At 38.7% G+C, this 21,495-nt stretch overlaps 3 protein-coding genes across 7 annotated transcripts in view; 1 reads left to right on the top strand and 2 right to left on the bottom strand.

The window, feature by feature from the left end:
- slc4a5b (solute carrier family 4 member 5b) overlaps window positions 1–5,406 on the top strand; it is a 42,572-nt gene extending 37,166 nt beyond the window's left edge. The window contains exons 27-28 of the mRNA XM_044332937.1: window positions 111–163; window positions 4,600–5,406. Of these exons, the coding sequence (XP_044188872.1) occupies window positions 111–163; window positions 4,600–4,894 (348 nt within the window). The 3' untranslated portion in view covers window positions 4,895–5,406. The remainder of the gene's footprint in view (window positions 1–110; window positions 164–4,599) is intronic.
- A 644-nt stretch (window positions 5,407–6,050) lies between these two features.
- On the bottom strand, window positions 6,051–8,238 carry ubc (ubiquitin C). Its single transcript, XM_044333026.1, has 2 exons — window positions 8,132–8,238; window positions 6,051–7,227 (listed from the first exon to the last, which is right to left on the bottom strand). Exon 2 carries the CDS (start codon window positions 7,218–7,220, stop codon window positions 6,531–6,533), a length of 690 nt encoding a protein of 229 aa, XP_044188961.1. The 5' UTR covers window positions 7,221–7,227; window positions 8,132–8,238; the 3' UTR covers window positions 6,051–6,530.
- Window positions 8,239–18,544: 10,306 nt separating this feature from the next.
- Window positions 18,545–21,495, bottom strand: part of LOC122968035 (seizure 6-like protein) — a 31,976-nt gene continuing 29,025 nt past the window's right edge. For 2 of the 5 annotated variants that reach the window (XM_044332960.1, XM_044332962.1), the window contains 3 exons: window positions 21,332–21,446; window positions 19,400–19,505; window positions 18,545–19,298 (listed from right to left, as the gene is read on the bottom strand). In XM_044332960.1, coding sequence (XP_044188895.1) covers window positions 19,269–19,298; window positions 19,400–19,505; window positions 21,332–21,446 — 251 coding nt within the window. In that variant the 3' untranslated portion in view covers window positions 18,545–19,268. Of the gene's footprint in view, window positions 19,302–19,399; window positions 19,506–21,331; window positions 21,447–21,495 lie in introns of all 5 variants that reach the window. The other 3 variants (XM_044332961.1, XM_044332963.1, XM_044332959.1) reach the window with 2 other exon arrangements.

Genomic DNA, 21,495 nt, shown 5'->3' with positions numbered 1-21,495 from the left:
TTGTGTCTCTGTGTTATTTGTGGTATTTGTGTTGAATTGTTCACACCTGTGTACACTTGTGTTGTTCTGTGCATATGTTCTTCCTGTCTCTTGTGTGTGTTTTCTTACAGGAGATGAACCCGTACTCCACAGTCACATCCGATCAAAATGAACTAGACCGCAGGTACTGTGTGCTGAAACTGCACGTGCCCTACAGTGATCTGATGTACTCACCTGACACAAACTCTGGCTGGGACAACACTGTCACTGCCAGACAACCAAACACATAAACACATGTTTTTTGTTTTCTTTTTGTTCAGTTCTCAGCTGCTGCATCACTTGTATTTATATATGAGTGTTGGAAAATGTTTTAGATATTTTATTTTGAAATGCCAGATTGTTTTTACACCGCAGGCAGATAGGTTAATGTGGGTAATTTTGTGCACTTGCATAGAGAGAGAGAGAGTACTGTTTACAACGCAGTGCATGAGAGCATGTAATTGATATTTGTACATATTCTGTTTAACACGGTTGCCGGATAGAAATTAGGTTTATCCATTTAATTCAACAACACCTTCCTATCTGTTCATGTATTTTAATCACTGTAGATCCAGAAAGATTATTATGATTACACACTTTTCTCTACTTAAAAATGAGCTGCAACTGATTTAAACTGTCTTTGTAAGAAAAAAAACTATAAATCAGACATTAGTTTCAGTATCAGACATGTCTCCTAGAAATTATGTTTATATACTTGTATAGGAAGCCTGTTTTCTGTCAACATATTGTTGACTAATAACATTCGTAAGTGAGGAGACAGTTTCATGGTATATAAATGTCATTTCTAGGAGACAGGTAGCTGTATGAAGACCCCGCCCTTTAACAATCTGAATTTCAGGTTTGTGTGTTGGACTATCTGTCATTTATCTGTATTATTTATTACTATTATAGTTGTGTGATTGTGTTAGCTGTGAGAGTGTTTTCAACATCAAAATTTAGGAGAGAGAGAGAGAGAGAGAAAGTAAATCCCTGGAAACGACGAGGCAGCAGTTTGATATCTTTATTCTGTTGTAAAGCTTGTCTTTGAAAGCTTGTAGCTATTTTTTTTTTCCTCCAGGGAGTCATGATGATTAAAACAAAAAGAGGAAGTCCTTCTCTTTTGGGCCTTGTTTCCTGGTTACAACCAATTTTTTTTAAAAGTTAAGCAGTTCTACTTCTCCCAAAGCAGCATTTACTGTAAGAGCGAGTGGAAACCATTAAGAGCTTCTTAAAGCCCCTGAAGAGACGCTGAACACACTTTACAGTAACTTAAACTGTCTGTAAGCTTCGCATTATGGCGAGTCCAAGGTCGAGGTAGCAGCTCTACTGTGCTATATATTAAAAATACATAAATCTTAAAGTGCAGGCATTATAAACTAGACAAAATATAATGTTTTATATTTGGAATCAGTCAGAATGAAAAGGACTCAGCTCTCAGTTTGCTGCCTGTTGTTATTTTATGGATGGAAGCTGGTTTAAGAATCTGTTTAGCTGCTGCTGACGTCGTCACTCTTGAGTGATGGTTCCTAAAGTTTCATAAATATGCACATCATCTATCGTTCTGTCATGATTTCTGTATTAATATAGACCTATTGTATGTAAGCATATAGAAAACAACATAAGAATAATATATAAAACAAACATATAGAGGCTGAAAACACACTTGAGCCAGAGGAGATTATTAAATCAGGCCAAAGTGAAGCCGAAACGTCCAGATTCTGTTCCTGCACCTAAAAAAAAAAAAAACGCAGCACTTTTAACTTTTAAGTTCACTTTGTTAAAATCACAAAGGTTTCAGCTTCTGATAGAAAGTGTTTGCAGTGGAGCCGAGTTGTCTCAGAATATGGAAAGTAAAAACAGATGAAAGAAAAGCTGAATGAGTGATTGCACCGAGTTACAGAAGCTAGTGGAACAGAGGCCAGACAGACAGGAAGTGACATCATGACTTCAAGTCATTTACTTTGACATCTGCAAAACTAAAAAGAAACTGTTTTGTTGTGTGTTTAGTTTAGTTTAGTTGTCTTCTTCTCTAATTGAAACATTTCTACTTATTTTACATTAAACATCCTTTAACATCAGAGTTCATGATAAAAGTACAGACATAAAAGTAATCAAAAATGCTAAAAACTTTGATAAAACGTAGTTTTTGGTTCCTCCTGCAGGCTCTGAAGCTTCTGAAGACATTCTTTGCCTCTTACGATCGCTTGTTATTACAGTTATTTATAAGAGTGTTATGATGTTTTGGGAAACGCTGCTTAAGCTTGAGTTTTATGATCATTTTAGCATTAAGATTATTTGGGGAAACAAGGTCCTGATCAGTGTAGTTTTCCAGGAAAGTGACAGTGAACAGTTGTTAATTTAACAGTAGTGTGACTTTATTATTTGTATAATTATGTTTAATACATCAAATGACAGGAAGCCAGTGATGTATTTGACAGAGTGATTGATCCAGTGATGTGGATCAATCATCAGTCACTTCTTTAAAGGACCAGTGTGTAGAATTTAGTGGCATCTAACAGAACGGACTTAAAGAAATGGAATATAATATTCATAAGTATGTTTTAATTAGTGTATAATCACCTGACAATAAGAATCATTGTGTTTTTGTTAACTTAGAATGAGTCTTTATATCTACAGAGGGAGAACAGACAAACCAAACACTTCCTCTAGAAAGGACCTTTCATGTTTTTTGCAAGTTCTGTGGCCTCTGTAGGTTCTCCTTTATGCTTGAAAGAGGAGGGAGAGTTTTCAATTGGTTGCAATCTGCAACTTCACCACTAGATGCCACTAAATCCTTCACACTGGTCCTTTAAACTGTTTCCTGACAAGTTTATTTATCTTGACAGGATTTTGGTTGTTTCTTTTGATTCAAATATCAGCTTCACTTTTAAATTTGGCTCCTTAAGTTTCCTCATTTTGCAGATTGCCTTCTTCTCGACTTGACTAACTGATTAGTAAACCAGAGAGCACTTTCTGACGTCCTGTGTTCCTGCATGGCTGCCGTCTGTCCTCGCTGTGTTGAACAGTCTGATCCTGTTTACCTGCTGACAGAAACCAGCATCCTGTCCTGCTGTTCAATAGATGATTGAAATGTGTGAAAATAAGGAGCATAAATACACGATGATCCCACAGAGGTATCATTTAGAAACTAAACAAGATCAAACATGATCATATTAATACAGATGCAACAAAAGTAACACCTTACAATAATAATAATAATAATAAACTACATTTATTCATCAGCTTTATTAATTGGTTACTTTGCAGAGTAAGATTATACATACAAGACATATTATGGGCTTGTTAAATATGATTAAACTGACCAACATCTATACAGAAGTTAAATTAGCTCAACATCAACCAACAGCATTAAAATACTGCTTCAACATGGAAGGATGATTCATAAGAATCCAATATTGGACATTTTTCTGTTTAATAATCACTTTTAATTTGGATACATCAACTGTGTTTAGACAAAAATACAAATTATACATAAGTACGGCTTTGAATGCAGGACTTTTACTAGTAATAGAGTATTTTTACATTGTAGTGTTAATAGTTTTACTCAAGAATAGAAGAGGATATGACTTTACTGCCTACAAAAAAGTAGAAAATTGTCTTTGGTTCATCTTGTAGTTCATTAAATCATTAAAACACAAACACACAACAACAACACTGACAGTTTTAATACTCCAAATTTAACAAATCACCTTAAAACGGAGTCTCTGTAGGATAAATTACTTCTAATATACATTCTTTGTAGCCATCTAATAACAGACGACGTGAAGGCTCCTCTGTTGTACACTCCTCCTCCTCCTCCTCCTTCTGCTCCTCTTCCTCTTCTTCTCCTCCTCTTAATGAGCCTTGACAGGCTTTGTGGCCTTCTGATTAAATTTACCAGCCCATATTAATGAGACTCACCGGCTTATTCATGCGTTCACCGTCGAGGTCGAAGAGGTCGAAACTCCAGAAACACTTGTAGTATATAAAGAACAACTTTTATAATGAGACCGACACACTTTTCTCTCACTTCTCAATGCACCTCGGAAGCAGCTGAAGTTGTGCCTGAAAATCCCTCGTTTACTTTAACCGATCATGTGATACCAGGAAGTGATAGAACAGAGATAGATTAATAGTCCACTTGTAAAATATGCTGCTCTTCTTCTTCCCTCAGTGCTATTTTTAAAATGTACAGAGAAAATGTTCCTCCTATGAGACTTCCTGTTGCAGCTCGCCACTTCTCCCCCTGCTAGGTGTTGCTCCACATCATCCGCTTTTCACTCCTTCCACCAGCTGCCAGTGTGAGAAAGCTTCTAAAGCTTGAAGAACAGTGCCCTCTTCAGTCATTCCAACACAATTTAACAGAAATCTGCCTCCAAATTTAAGTGGTTTTGATGTTTTTTTTGTCATGTAACACGCTGCACCTTCAGCCAGATAATCACACACTTTCCTTTTTTTTGTTTTTTTTTCCAATCTCATGAAATTGAATGTATGTTGAAGCTTCCGCTGTGTGTTTTTGAGCTTGTGTGTGTGATAGTAAAGTAAAAGTGTAACCCGGCCGGTTCCGCCACTGTTCCCCAGCATCACTCTGCACCTGAAGATCTCCTGCCCCCCCTCACCTGCCCACTCCCAGACGAGCCTCGCCCCAGGGGACGCTCCGTCACACCTGCCTCTGCCTCTGCCTCTGCCTTCGCTGCGCCCGCCCGTGCCCCAGGTCAACATCCAGGTGGAGTCAGACTGCGAGGGGTCTGGCTTCTACTCCACACGACACTGCCTTTACCCCCCTAATGACCCTCCGACGCCTCAAATACACAGAGACTTTGACAGAAAACTGCATGCTCACTTTAGCGACTCCTGTGCTGAGACTATTCTGTAGAGAGAGAGAGACAGAGAGAGAGAGAGAGAGAGAGAGAGAGAGCATCCAAACACACACACACACACACACACACACACACACACACACACACAGAGGGAAGGTGCATAGTGTTGCATACTTATTATAACTCATTGGTTTAAATTCACTTGTTTAGAGGCTGATTTACAGCCTAACAAACATACAGGAAGTGCTCTTCCACTTTCATATTAATTAGGTTTTTAATCAGAATATATATTAATGTAGCATCACAGCTCTCAGGTTTAATGTGTGAACTGACTGAGATGCTTCGAGCTTCCCTGTAGTGACGAAGAAACAACCAAAACATGTTGATAATAAACTCTTCTCTCAACTTGTGTTAGTGCATCACTACTGCTGATTATAAACTGTTCATCTTTGCTTTTTTTCTCTTGTGCATTATAAGAATGATAGAGAAGAGGGTGATTGACATTTTTTTTTCTGTGTATTTTGGATGTGAAGCCCTAAAAATGTAATAAAATAACATTTAAAATCTGTTTTATTGGTTTGTCGTTAGTCACCAGCAGTGCGCTCCACACACAGCGACTCTCTCTCTCTGTGTTGTATTTAATTCAGAGGTGACTGAACAAAAATGTCCTTTTACTCTAAATTAAACTGTCATATGCATTAGGAATTATTGACATGATTCAGTGTGTTTATCTTTGATCCATGTTTTAAGAATGACTGGATTCAAAATTATTTTATATTCGCTAAAACAAATTCTGCTGAATGTTGTGAATTCCTGTAAAGCCAAAAATAGTTTTTACATTTAAATTTCATTCGTTTACCTTTGAAAAACATAATTAAATCAAGATGATCTGAAATGGATAAACTGTCAAAATTATGTGTTAACCAAGACCTTTTTCCAGATTAAATATTCACATTAGTTGCATTATGTATGTATATTATTCATCGGACAGTATATTTTAATAGCTGTTAGTGTTATGTCTCATCAAGTCTTTACATCAGTCTCTGGTGACAACTAGTGGATAAATATTGAAATGATCCCAACCTCAAAAGTACTTAATGTAAGATGTTTGTGCATTTAACCAGTTAAATATGATTTGACTTGTTTGTGTTCAGGAGTTTATCAGACTGTTTGGAAGTGCAGTGAAAAAAAAATTCACTATGAACAAAGATCTTTGAGTGTGCAGTTGACTGTGAGAAGCCACTTTATTAGTCGTGATAAACATGTGTAACAGCAGGATTTCAGTAGATGCTTTTGCACTCAAAGTCATAATGAAACCAGAATGAACATTTTCAGGCTCAACAGATCCACCAAAACAACTTAAACCTGAACTCTAAAGTCAATGTTGGACCGATGCTGCATCTTAGCTCAAACACTTTAAAAAACACAAACATAAATCCAATTATCTTTACATCACTTGTTTTTCTGTTCAACTCTATAAGCTCAATTTAACATCTGGAACCCAAAAGTCACTTCAAGCTGGTTAAAATGTGCAGAGAAATTATCAATAGCAGATGAAAGCAAGTTTCAGGAATGCTCAACCTTTATTGAAACTTTTAAAAAAGAAGGAATGAGTGACAGCTGATCAGGAGGAGTGATTTAACACCGGAATATATTGTGGGTTACTGAGACATCTTCATCAGCAGAAGCTGCTTAGTTTCCTCCACGGAGACGCAGCACAAGATGGAGGGTGGACTCCTTCTGGATGTTGTAGTCGGAGAGGGTGCGGCCATCTTCCAGCTGCTTCCCGGCGAAGATCAGACGCTGCTGGTCGGGAGGGATGCCTTCCTTATCCTGGATCTTGGCTTTGACGTTCTCGATGGTGTCGCTGGGCTCCACTTCCAGGGTGATGGTCTTACCGGTCAGGGTCTTCACGAAGATCTGCATGCCTCCCCTCAGACGCAAGACCAGATGGAGGGTGGACTCCTTCTGGATGTTGTAGTCAGAGAGGGTGCGGCCATCTTCCAGCTGCTTTCCAGCGAAGATCAGACGCTGCTGGTCGGGAGGGATGCCCTCCTTATCCTGGATCTTTGCCTTGACGTTCTCGATGGTGTCACTGGGCTCGACCTCCAGGGTGATGGTCTTGCCGGTCAGGGTCTTCACGAAGATCTGCATGCCTCCCCTCAGACGGAGCACAAGATGGAGGGTGGACTCCTTCTGGATGTTGTAGTCGGAGAGGGTGCGGCCATCTTCAAGCTGCTTCCCGGCGAAGATCAACCTCTGCTGGTCAGGAGGGATGCCTTCTTTATCCTGGATCTTTGCCTTGACATTTTCAATGGTGTCACTGGGCTCGACCTCTAAAGTGATGGTCTTGCCAGTCAGGGTCTTCACAAAGATCTGCATTTTTACACTGTTGAGAGAAAAGATTAAATGATTGATAAACATTAACCTTATGACTGTTTTGTGCATATATTACAGATATTTATTCATATATTATAGGTAGGACACATACACTCATATGTTTTATACTCTTATTACTAATGCCTCTACTATTTAAAATATGTTTTTTCTTTTCCTTACTTAATTGTTGAGGAAGTGAAACCTAGGATTTTTACTCTTCTGCTTTTGTAATGAGATGTAACAAAGAAACTTGACACAAAAGGGGTTCACTGATGTCTACAAACATTTGGATGCAAATATTCGGCATTTATGCTTATAAAAAAGTGACTTTATTCAGTTTATTAAATATTTAAACGGCTGCTGACTCATTTCTGTCGACTGTTTACTGAATAGTTCAGCCAATATGACGCTGCAGTTTATGTAGGTCACCACCAGAGAATTTCCTGTCAAGTCTTTGTGGAAACAAAACAGCTTTATCTTGTAGAGTTTACTGGATGAGCTGGTTTCACCGTGTAAACACCGAATACTTCAGTTATTCAGTCAACCAGATGTTTCCTATTTGTGTTGCTAAAAGAGCCAAAAGCCGAAATAAAACGTTCGACGTTTGTCGGTCATTTTAACGTTAACTTTGTCACCAAATTATCCTCCACCATTTCTCTCTCTTCTTTGTTATGTTTTGTCTGCAACCGAGTTAATTGCCAAACTTAAAATTTGAATGAATTTCAATGAAAGTTAGTTAGCTTAGGCCCTGGTTAGCCTGGTTAGCTTCCCAAACAGATGACGTAGCTCGTAAAACATTGGTCACCCGCGGCAAAATTAAGGTCTATTCATCACATATAACGTCACGTAATACAATATATGAAATAACGGGTCGTTACACGGTGATTATTCTTTTTAAAACCTCAAATACTCACAGACAAATGTTTCCCACCGGTGTTTGTTTCACTAACTTCCGGCTCCTGTTTGCTGTTTGCAAAACAAAAGCGGCGAAGCGGCATTTATAGAAAACATACCGGATATCCTTCCGCTGACCCGCCCGGTGGAACTATAAAATATGATCATCCACAAACACGCCATAACGTGATTCTGGAAGTAAATAACCATAAATGTCATCGGTAAAAAATACACAGACATAATATTACACAGAATTATGGGGAGGGTAACTTTTTTGAGGAAAAGTGAAGGTAATAAATGACCGTTCACAGCCTGTGCGGATGTAGATTTGACATATGTGTGAAGCTTCAGGGAACACAAGAAAACATTCGGCTCTATTTTAAAGAAAAATATAAAAATAGATCAATAAATATTTATATAAAACACCACGACATTATTATTATTATCGTCATTAGTGGTAGTAGTAGCACTGGTAGTATTATACTGTTATTGTTGTTGTTGTTACTGTTATTTGTAGTATCAGTTTTTTTCAACTGACTACCTCTTTCACTTGCACTTTTTGTTTTGAAATACATCAGTACTGTAAATCACATAAAATACAACCCAGTTACTACCAAATAACTTCTCCGATTACCAATCCCACCCCACCAAACACACAAACAAACAAATGAAACAAGGGAGCTGGATCAACCAAAATACAAATGGGACAAAAACAAAATAACAAGAACAAATAAATAATACAATAGTAGTATAACTCCCGCAAAGAAATAAATGTCATCAATGTAATTCCACCTCATCCTTTCATTACATATTTATAAAAGAAATATAAATGACCCACCTGACCCACTCAGGGTTAGTCTGACTATTGGTGCCTGAGGCAAGATTTTAGATTGGAGCCCCCACAAAGTGCAACAATAGTACCTCCAGTGTATAAGAAAAGCAACACAGTAAGACCGACCAGTAAGGCTTTGAAAAACAAACCAGATGAAAAAAACTTTTGCAGGTCAATGGAGGCATTTAAAAGTAGATGTGAAGCTTCAGCGGTCTGAGTTAGTCATATCAAGTGGATATCTGACACATTTACAGTCTTTTTAGCATCAGATTCCCTCTTTGTGTTTCCTCGGACAGTGTTCCTGTCACCAAATGATGAAGCTCAACACCATCATCATTGACCGTCAGTTAGAAAACAGGATCTTCTGAGTCATTATTCCTAAATTGACACAATGTGCACTTATGGAGAAAACGCATTGATTATAGAGACCTCATGACCTTTGGTTTAGTGCTACCAGGAGGCCTAACGCTGCTGAATCCGTCATTTAACCAATACAACACTGTTTGTAAAACTAATGACTAACTGAGGAGATTATAGAGCTGGGTAAATGGTTGCGCTCTATTGAGTGTTTCCTCTTTGTAATTGTCTTTTGATTTCAGATAATCTTTAACACAAAATTTTGTCTTGAGTGCATATTTTTTTCTGCGAGGGGTCCGATGTTTTTCAAGTGGACCTCTGTAGCTCCTCATCTCTGCTGGAGGCTAGCAGCTCCAGGCTACGTTAGCATAACACATCCCAATCTCCCAAACCAAACTGTCTGCAGTTGTGAGTTGCATTATGGGTAATGTAGACGCCAGGTTTTTGAAAAGGAAGAGTATGCAGAGTAAAAAAGAGGATCCCAGATGGCAAAATTGCTGTGACCCACTTTCATCCGGCCCACATACTGCGTGGAACGATGGCACCTGGACTCCTGTTTCCCAGATCTGGGCCACAAGCAAGAACAAACCAGAAAGACCAGAACTGACCCACATCCAGAATACACATACCTGAGAGCACCGCATGTTTACCAAAAAAGGTCCACATTTGATTTGGGATATTTGGGCCATATTTGCTATTTTACATGCAGCCGTTTCAGGCTCACATCCATTTGCCAGAAGAACTCCAGCAGTGTTGCATCTTTGCCCGAAGTGGCCCACTTCCATATGCTATCCAGGACATCTCTGGTTCTGCTGCATCAATTTTTATCCTTTTTGTTTTGGTGGAGTTCTGTTTTAATCCTTCTCCTCACAGACAGAGACTGTTGGCAGTAAGACCTGACTCCAGAGTTGTCCAAACTGGCAAAGAAAGTCTGTAAATGCTCTCTTGTTTAAAAATGTAATACCAATTCCACAGCACAATAACAAGAAGTACTATACTACTAGCTGTATTTACTGACATCAGTTTCTCCTCCTACACACTGAACTCTAACAAGCCTGAGTCTGTATTGTGTTGGACTACGCTGCTGAAATGGAGGATTTAAACCTACAAGAGACGTGAACTGGTTCAAAATAAAGCCGTGAGGTACTTTTGGGGAGTAAATTAATATGCTGTAGCTGTAGACTGTAGCTGTGAGGCAGGTCGGGCTGTTTTTATGAGCAGACTGTGGAACAGACTGATGGGTCTGATCGACGGCAGACTGTGATAAAATACAAGAGGTGATTAAAGATTTTGTTTTTGTCAGGTGTTTATCAGATCAAATAAGACCAAATTTAGAATGTGTGGTTTAATACAATACAATTTCATCTGCTCAGGAGAGAAAGTCAGACAACAGGATCAGACTCTCAGTTTCATGAGTTAAATGGAATGTAAATGAAATATGTATTGTTTTATATTCTCCTTTATATCATGAGAAAGAGGTCATTCAGTAAAATTAAAGGATTTCAAGAAAAAATTCCATCTCATAACCAGGGTTTGTTTGTGTTTTTTTGCTGCTGTTATTCCTGAAAAAAATGAGGTATTAATGTGTGTCATGTAATCCAGCAATAATGTGACATGGACCATTTTAATGATGTGTTATGAAAATGAAAAACAAAGACTAACTTTTTTATTGTTTTTCCCATGTAATTTGTTCTGTCTGTTGTTTTTACACTTTATTTATCAGGAAGGTTCCCGAGCACAAGAAACATTAAATGAAACACTGTAAAATGGAATATATTAGGTTTGTGAGGAGGTTTCCATCTCATAACCAGGGTTTTTTTTTTTTTGTTTTTGCTGCTGTTACTCCTGAAAACAATTCCTTTTCTTATGAGCAGATGGGGTTTAGGGTTGAATCATCTCTCGGTAACATGATTTGTGGAAGATGGTACAAAACCATCCAATATATCAGAGAGGATGGAAGCAACCTGAGTCCTAAGCTAGCACACTTTTCATAAATGCATTCATATTATCCAATTCTCAGTACGATGAAGTGATGCAATGTAGAAAATCCATGAATAATGTTTGAGTAAAGCTTTAAATAAAACATCCAATTATCAGTACACCAGGGCAAAATTAGCTATTTGATTTTTAAGCACTGCTGCTGGTGTTGCACTTATTGGCTTTACATTCTGATCAGCGACGACTGCCCGCAGCACAATAAACTGTGGAAAAAAAATAAGATCAAAACAAAAGTTTGCCTGTCTATTATACATAAATATCCTTGACACACATTTGCTGCATCTATAGTGTAGGTTTGACCCACGCTGTTAGCTGCTTGTAATATTGATGATCTCCTCGTGTTTCTGAACTCATTAGAATCTCTCTGGGTAATAGCACCGACTAAATGTTCTAAATGTAGACATAAATGTAATGTATTTCTGGCTGTGTGAAATGCCTTTGGATCATTAAACTTGTGTGGGTGGCACTCAGTTTGCTCAGAGTGCCTAATATCATTAAGCATCTGGTTAAAAGCTTCTCAAGAGTCAAATTAACCGCAGCAGGAAAGCCTCTGGAAATTGCTATGCTTGCAGGAAGCATTATCTCCTTATTAGCATTCACGGTGGCAACAGAAGGAATCATTAGGACATTAAAACGGGCTGGAGGCAGGGAAATGCTGCGGGGCAGGATTTGCCGCCCACCCATCAGGGTATATTTGCAAGACGAGAACAGCACTCCAGAAAAACTTGCTTGTCAAACTGAACGCATGCCAAAACTGCACACTGGGGTGAAAGTAAGGAGTTCATACTTCAAAGAAACTTTTCAGAACAATTAAGATGATTAAAATCTTTTTTTCTTTTTTTTATGATGGGGGTTGGAGAGCAGAAAAGACGCATTTCTGCTGCAACCAAAGTAATAACAACAACAATAATTTGAAAAATGAAAAGAAAAGTACCAATAGATCACAACCACTGACAGTATAAAGATGGATGTAGCGAGGTGGGAAGTCACCCGCTGGTTTCATTGAAGCTGGTTTGAAACTTTTCCCATTTGGAGCCAGAACCTTCCGGATAAGGAGTTTGAGGTGTTGCCTTTCACGCTCTGGAAACACCATGGATGTATAAAGAGAACTGGATACAGGAAGAGCGCCAGCAAATTTGACATAGCGGTCAAACCGTGTAATTACAACATCACGTGATGCACACTGGCCCAAAAAACTTTTTCCCATAGACTTACATTGTGAAAGAGACGTCTGTAAATCAGCAGATACATTTTTCTGAGCGTCACAACACCCACAAAATACCTTGTTTCACCATCAGAATTAAATCCGTTTGGTCCGATCACATTTCAAAAGCCTCAAAGAGCCGCATGATAGAATTGTTTTATCCCCATTCAAGTTAGCTGGAGGGCTAAACTGGAAGTAGCCGACGAAAGTCACTGCATGCTCTATGGGCCGCACAATGCGGAAGATCCGGGTACTTTCATACCAGGAAGTTGATTTTTTTTTGCTTCATGCTCCACTGAGCAACTTTCATAGGAATGAACGTGGCCCCGCCTCCAACGCTGTATCCAGTTCTCTTTATACATCCATGGGAAACACGCCCCACTACCTCAGACCCAAGCTAACGTTAGCTTACTGGGAACACCGAGCGCTGCACACTTGGGCTAACGTTAGCTACTTTAGCTAGCTTGTACTAACAGGGCAGGTATCGTAATCAAGTAACATTAAACTTAGTGAAACATTGCAACAATAATCCGACTCAGTGTGAGTCCCAGAGCAGCAGGTCAGCCAACTGTCAATCACAGCTGTCAATCAACGACACATGGCAGACATCAAAACTACTGTAGGTCTTCAAATGTTATTAACGGAGCAATAATTTCCAAAACAACCACCAGCACACGTATTAGAGGGGCTGAATTTAGTGATTGAGACCATAATGACTCATTGAAAACAATGATTGACTGAGAAGTTGGGGCGTCTTTCGGCCTTCGGTGGCACGTCAAGGTGCTTCAGCTTCAAGATGTGGCAGCTGCTGCTTGATAACAATATAATAAAACATTAAAAACAATATGAATAAGGCCAATAGGAACAATCGTATAAATACCAAGAATTAAAATTTAATAAGGTGAAATTAAAGAAAGCCATATTAAAAAGATATATAGGTCTTTAATTTCTGTTTAAAGATAACCTAGAGTTGCTGCTCTAAGATCCAAGCGGAGGATGTTCCACAGTTTAGGGGCATAAAAACAGGAAGCAGCTTCACCAGATTTCTTTTGGGAAACATGAACCTCTAAAAAGAAGCCAGAGGAAGATCTGAGAGTTCTAGTTGGCACGTTACAGCTATAAGAAGAAGAAACAAGTTTAAATGTTAATGAAAGATTCCCTCCAGACACGTTTTAACATACAAACATATAATAATAATCTTCTTTGCATAATAAGTTGTGTTTGACATGTTTTTCCCTCATTCTCAGTGTATGTGTACAGGAGGTTTCCAGCTTCCACATCATATTTGTATAAGCTGCATACCGGACTATGATTGGCTCCAAACTACCTGTGATGTCACAAATCATTAAACTCTAAGGTGAGAAACTTTCCTCCTGCAGCAGATAAATATGAAAACAGCCTTCTGGTGTCAAAATCAAACACATACATCTTTCTGCACGGCGAAGCTCAAACATTCGAGTGACGGAACAAGAAGCAAAACACATTTTTGAGCGGATGGGGACTTTAAAGTTTTTCTAAAAGCAACATTTATATTATCCATCTTAAATTTTGATTGCAGATGAAAGAAAAAAATGACAGAAAATGTGCAATACATTCCTTGTTGAAGCTAATAAGAGACTCTGAGTGTTTTTATAGATGAACTAGTTTTTAGTGTTTTAAATTTGGTATGTATTGTATTGCTTATTTAGGATTGTTAGGACGAAGCATTTCTTTTTAAAAGTCTCTCCTCTCATTTTGATTATATGAAGTGCTTCATCTGTTTTTAATCGCGTCAGGACTACAGATGCAAATTAGTGGTTGAGCGAAGCCCGGCGCATTTAGTCTGATGTTGTTAAATGTCATTATTGATTAATGTGCATTGTCACCTATGAATAATAAATAAAGGGGAAAATTGAACGAAACAGAGTTAACAACCATTTCCATTAGAAAACAAGTTTGTTCACTGCTATAAAACCTCTGGAAAGACTTCAGAGAGAGCTGTGAACAGAACACAGACAGATGTGTGAGACAGATGTTTTGTGGATGACAATAGATGAATTAATGAATTATATTCTGCTTCCTTCTTTTGTCCCCTGAAAAGAAAACATGACGCAGAAGAAATGAACTGAACACAACTCAATATTTAGAAAGAATCTTCTGTACTTTTTTATTCAAGTTTTACCATTTATTTAGGGAAACTGTTAACATTTGTCTTCTCATAATGAAAATGTACATTTATCAATCTGCATAAAACATCACATATACAGTACATCAAAATAAATACATCATCTGGTGGGTTGATTGAGTTTGCACTCGAAGGTCGGTCAGTTAACTACGGCTACGCTATTCACATTGCAGCCTCCACATCTGCGACAATGTGTGTTTTCGATTTTTCCTTTTTAATCATCAGCCGGTGCAGAGCTGGAGACTCTGAGGCCAGTCTACACACAGTCATCAGTCTAACTACATGTGAGAGAAATAAGACAACAGTACTGCACTGGCCCCATAAAGTCACAGATTTAAATACCATTTAACTACAGCTACAGCCAGACCTGGACCGGCTGGAGTAAAAAAGCCTTGAAGGCGACTGCAGGCAGGAGGGAGTTTGGGGACAGGAGACAGCTGACATCCTGCGTTGGACTGGAAGCAACTGAACATTATTTCCCTCCTGTTATTATCATTTTATGGCATCAGATGGTGACTTGTGTGGATGTAAACAAAAAACTGAAAACCCATCCTCCTACTTTCCGATTTATGCCCTCAACTCTCACACTTGCTGACACATTTTCCAGCATTTTTTTCCACTAAATTGCTAATAAGAGAGACAAAAACATTAATGGTAGGTGAATAAATAACGGTTCACATAAAAATCGTGGTTCTGAATCAATTAACAAAAGCCATAAATTGATTTTTGTAATTACATTAGCTAATAACATTACGCTGGCGAAACTACAAATATGGAACTGTTTACAGTACACACGAGTTATCTTGTAGTTCAACTTGTGAAAAATGCAAACGTTTGGTTGCATCTAATGAAACAAACACTACACGGCAGCAGATATGGTCCACATACTGTTTAAAAACTCCAGAGAGGAAAAAAAAATCCTCTTCAAAACATTTGTTGCAGCTCAACACATTGTGCAAAACAAGTTTTTTAAACAGTGTGCAGATCTCATCTGCTGCCATGTGATCTGCTCACCTGGAACCAATCATTGAGTTACACAGAACAAAGGCTCAACAGTGATCGGACGTTTTATGACTACAGACTAAACATGCCCCACGCAAGTACGCAAATGGCGACGCCTGGCCGGGGAGGAGCAAACGCTCAACCGGGAGTGCGTTTACTAGGGATGTGCAGAGAGCCCAGTATTTGTATTTGTATCTGTATTTCTTGAGGCAGCAAAATTATTTGTATTTGTATTCAAATAAAAGTGGAAAGAGGCTTAAAAATCCTGTTTTTGTTTAGTGATGTCCAAATTAAGAAATGTGCGTCATGTAGCAGGTGGATGTGACTCCCCTCATTGAGACCTGCTGATAGACGTCACAGCGGAGCAGAGGAGAGACACTGAGATAGCGACTTTAACTGACCTGCTCCCTGGTATTTGACATGTTTTGTTTTTTTCTTCCCAAAAACAAATACTTTAAAAAAAATATTTGTATGAAACAAATATTCGTAAAAAAAAAAAAAAAAACCCAACAAAAACACTATTTGTGCTTTGCCGAATAATGTATTTGTATTCGGGCACACCCCTACCGTTTACATGCACACTAGTATCCTGTTTATGTTTTGCACATGAAAACACCTTTGTGGTTCCAGAAACCTGGATGAGGCCTTATCCCAGCATTGAAAAACCTGGATATGCTATCTGTAGCAGTCCAATAGAAACCAGGACACTGTCGCATGAAAACAACATAGTGGATTCGATGTTGAGGAATCAAGACACAACTGGACACAGATGATCAGAAACCTGGATACTGTTTGAATCATGTAAACCATGTAAAGACTTTCCCATCCCCAATATGATCAAAACCAGGATAAGACTCAGAACTGGGATACTGGTGCGCATGTAAACGCTCAATCTCAGTCTAGCTAGCCAATATCGTCTCGTTAAAGCTAACCAGAGCATTTCCATGAACGCAGAACTAAACAAACATGGCGTCTGTGTTTACTGTTGTACTTGAAGAAAGAAAAAAAAGAAAAGATGTGCAACGTTTGAATTGCTCACCAAGGAAGGACGGTTCATAACTGCTCAGCGTGATTGTAAAGGAATCAGCTTTCTCTTGTTGTTTCTTGTTATAGCTCCCCCTAGCTGCAACGCTCAGGCTACAAGTCGCTCTAGCATCGTGTTAAGAATATTCAGGTGGTGAACTACTAAACGCAGCAACACATGGAATCGATCTTGTGTAGCTTGAAGTGTGTGCGTTTACGTACTTGTGTGGGGCATATTAATAATTATCTTTGCAAGATGAAGCTGTGAAGTATTTAGTGAATCTTCCATCACCCACAGAGTAACTAAAACTAAAACTTCAACCTGTGAAGAAAATAAGTGGTTCCGTAGTCTGTTTCATTTTCACAGCGTTTTAGAGAACGATCATTTTTCATGAAACTAGACACGACTCTTTTTTTCCCATCTTACTCCATTACACACACACCAACTTGTGTTTTTACAACAAACACTGAAGCTGTGATGTTGGTCAGTAAATGACACTTTGATTTGATGTCTCTCATACAGGCAAATGACTGGAAGATGCTTCCAAATTAAAAACAAAGGCTTTGTTCAGACTGCAGGCAAATCAGATTTATTTCTTAAATCAGATCTTTGAGACAGACGACACTGTTATCTGCAAGTGATCAGATCGGATTTGTGCGTCCAGACATCACCAACCTATCTGCATGGGTAACGACGTAGGCGTCAGTAACTACGTACACTAGTGACGCGGCATTCCAACACGGAAGCATGAGAAATAGAGATCCATCATCCCCCCCAAATGTGCCGGCAGACTATTTATTTCAGCGTCTGTCAACAGACTGTTGTTGTTTTGTCCTCCATGCTGCTCTGATGCACCTCAGTCACTCTGGATTTGTGTGTTGCGTTCAAGCGGCAACTGCTGGGGCTGAAAAACTTAAGCCAATGCAGAAGTGCCAAAAAGTGCAGTTCCTCAAATGGCCACTTGAGGCTCCAAAAGCGAGTCAATCCCCATAGACCCCCATGTTAAAATGCCCAACTTTACAGCAGAAATAAACATGTTTACAGCCTGGTACAAACAATGGTTTTGGTCTCTGTAGCTAATTTCCTCTTTCATGACAACTGTACGGGGGGTGAATGTTTTTATAACTCACCTGTTTAAATTTTATTAAGCCGTAAAGTTCTGCATAATGACGGACATGGCTGCTTTGAGTGACAGGTCCGCCAGCCGCTAGCTGGCTTGTTTCAGCCATTCGGCCCGCCTCTTTGCCCATTTTTGATTGGCTGGGAGTTAGGCAGCATCACGTACTGCCAAGATGGCGACGGCCGGAGCGGCTCGCTTTGAGCTTCACAACCGCTCTTCAGACACCAACGAGTGACGTCACGGTAACTACGTCCATATTTTTATACAGTCTATGATTGTGTTGCGTCAGTGGAACGAGTTACCAAACTCTGTTCGATCTTTAGGAGAAAAAAGAAATATCTGCCTCTGTGCACCGCCTGTTGGCATCTACGTCCCATCGGACTCAAACTTAGCTTTATAGCACTTACTGGTGTTGTTCTCTCCTGACTAGATCCCTGCTTGTGTTGTATCAGCTGTCAGATGTACGTCGCTGCTAAATGAAATCGTAAATTGTAAAAAGACACTTTGAAATCTGATTTGAGCGTCCGGACTGAGACGCATCTGTAGAAATCGATTTTCCAACCACCTCCTCCACCTTCGATCTGATTTTCTTTTGATTTGTTTTTTTGCTGTCCAGACTTTCTAAAAATCAATCTGGATCTGGATCTGCAAAAAAAAAAAACAAAAAAACAACAGATTTGGTCTGGCAGTCTGAACAAGGCCAACAAGCTGCTTACATACTTTCTCTACTTCTTTCTGTCAGTCGGTCAGTGACCTTCATCCACACCAGTTAGCTTCACGGTTGCTTATGTTTCATATTGCAGTTCAGCGGATAAAGGTTCGATGGTTTGGCACACAGTGAATTGGAGTAAGAGCCTAAAAGTAGTGTCCCCCCTTTTTCTATTTATTGAATCAGTAATCGGGTTTGAATCGAGAACTGATTCTGAATCGAATTATGACACACGGAAATCTGAATCGAATCCTCCTAAAAAATACTAAAAAGTGCTTCAATCCTCTCATTCCACATTCCTCATACTGTGTCCTGTCCCCAACTCCTTCCCCCTTCTCCCCTCCTTAACTTCTCTTTGCCCCACTTCACACCCAACATCAACTTCTTTTCTCACCACGTTCGATGTTTTGAGATGATCTTTGGGCTTTTTTTTTTTTTTTTTCCCTCCGTTCTCCGTCTCCCATCATCTCCCGGCGACACTGATCCACACAGGTCCGTCTCTTTTCTCTCTCTCCCTCCTTTTGCGTCTCCTATTTTCCCCCATGTCATGTCTTCAGAAGCTGTCGCGTTAAAAAAAAGGAGGAGAGAACAAGATCAATCAATCGTGGCGTCTCGTGGCAGAAGGGGCTGGACATCATCTATTCGTATTTACATCGCCTCCTCCTGGGCGGAGAAGGAGGGAGGAGAGGATGAAGAGTTGGGAAGGGGCGGTCGTTTTTTGTTCAGAAATGTCTTTCGTGAGGCTTCTCATATTGATACTTCATATTCACGAGTGTCCTGCTGGAAAAATGAAAGAGAAGATGGAAGAGGCGGTATTAGCTGTCTGACAGTAAGCGGCGTCCAGTAACGTACGGTTTCAGTGTTTACGGGAAACTTACTCCTCCTGTCTCGTAGAGCGGGTTGTCAAACTCGGTCTCCACAGTGATCTGTCGGTAAGGGTGGGGGTAGATGAGAGGCAGCCTTAAGTTGGAGTGATATCGGCACCTAACGAGCAAGATGAGAGAAAACGGAAGAAGAAATTAAGATTCAGCGTTCAAAGGGAGATTTTCAATAGTTTCATACTGTTTTTATATTTATATACTATTTTTTTTCCCATAAAAAAGCTCTGCTATAAATTCTAAAGGTAAATATCCTAATATTTCATTCATTAACATACAAGAGGGGGCAAAATATTAAGCCACCACCCACTAGGACCTCTATAATAAACATAAAGTAAAATTATCACCTTTCTGACAATGTCAACAATATATAAAAACGTACAAGCTTACTTCTAGAATATTTCTTCATTTATAAAAGCCAAAGTATAAATAGAGTCGTCCACTTTTGCCCAGTTGCTAATCTATCCTGGGATGTTGATGGGATAGTTTGACATTTTGGGAAATATATGTATTAGCTTTCTGGCGGAGAGTAATGGGACAAGATGGATACCACTTTAACTGATGAGCTTTAGAGGTGCTGGTAGGCAGATTTTGTCACTTTTGGACAGAGTCACGCTAGCTGTTCAAAGCTAAGCTAACCAGCTGCTGGCTGCAGCTTCATATTTGACAGATATGAGAGTGTAATTAAGGGACTGCAGAGGAAAATTAGCTGTAAGCTAACTTTGGTACACTACATCAAATGGTAACTTTTATGTTTATATGTTTACTCATCTGCATTCTGGCAAAAAAAAAAATTAATATCAAGGGTATCATTACTTGTAATCATCTACATGATTAAATATCCCTGCAGTTTGGCTTACACAGGAAAAACAACACGCTGTCCCAAGACCCGTATTTCAGAACATAGAAGTAGTACTAATGATCAAAAGAAAAGAGAAGAGAGGCTCTCTGTATTTTTACCCTTAATACTTTATCACCTAAGGGCTTAAATTTTGATCTAAAACCTTTTTTTGTACGTGGTTATAGTTGATAGAACAAAACATCTTTTCTAAGTATGATTGACATTTTACTTTTACAGATACCTTAATGAATATTATTGTCTCTCCAGAAGGTTTTATATTTGTTGATGTAGCTGCACTTTTCATTTTCTTCTTTTGATTGTGTTGCCTTTTCTGTTGTAGGTATGAACACAAATTCTAGACAATAATTAGGTTGAACTTGCCTGCATCCCCTATTGGCAAATAATGTATTACTGTTTTCTATTTTTCTATGTATTTTTCTATATAGTAGTTTTTCTATTTTTCTATATAGTAGTTTTTCTGTTTTCCTATGTATTTTTCTATATAGTAGTTTTTGTTTTTCTATGTATTTTTCTATATAATACTATTTTTCTATGTATTTTTCTATATAGTAGTTTTTGTTTTTCTATGTATTTTTCTATATAATACTATTTTTCTATGTATTTTTCTATATAGTAGTTTTTGTTTTTCTATGTATTTTTCTATATAATACTATTTTTCTATGTATTTTTCTATATAGTAGTTTCTGTTTTTCTATGTATTTTTCTATATAATACTATTTTTCTATGTATTTTTCTATATAGTAGTTTCTGTTTTTCTATGTATTTTTCTATATAATACTTTTTCTATGTATTTTTCTATGTAATAGTTTTTATGGTAACTTTTTGGATGACTTATGTAATTTATGATTTGATTCAACTTTTGAAGTGTTTCATATGTGCCTGTATAATATTGACGATGTTGTTTTAAGTTGTTTTAGCCCTTCTCAGAGAGGCATGTTCTGTTCCACATGTGAGAGTATCAGACAGTGCTGTCACAATCACCTGAGTGCTGAATGTGTTTGTGCCTACATAATGTTTGTCTTGCTCTGTGATGGTGATTTGACGATTTAACGAGCGGTCAGAGAGCTTACCGTGTGACATAGACATACGCTCCTCCCAGCAGCACAGACAGCAGAAGAACCAGGATGAAGATGGCGAGCGCGATGTTCCCTCCGTCCAGAGAGGAGTTTGCAGGCGCCTCTGCAACTGACAGACAACACATGAATAAAACAAGGTTAATTCAAGGGATAATATT

The sequence above is a fragment of the Thunnus albacares genome, chromosome 18, assembly GCF_914725855.1.
Source record: "Thunnus albacares chromosome 18, fThuAlb1.1, whole genome shotgun sequence".
In the NCBI taxonomy this organism is placed as follows: Eukaryota; Metazoa; Chordata; class Actinopteri; order Scombriformes; family Scombridae; genus Thunnus; species Thunnus albacares.
The sequence above is the reverse complement of the archived record's forward strand: the minus strand, read 5'-3'. Positions and strand labels throughout refer to the sequence as shown.

What these genes read in the sequence shown, in the direction of transcription:
- ubc (XM_044333026.1), bottom strand. Translation starts at nt 7,220, where the DNA reads ATGCAGATCTTTGTGAAGACCCTGACTGGCAAGACCATCACTTTAGAG.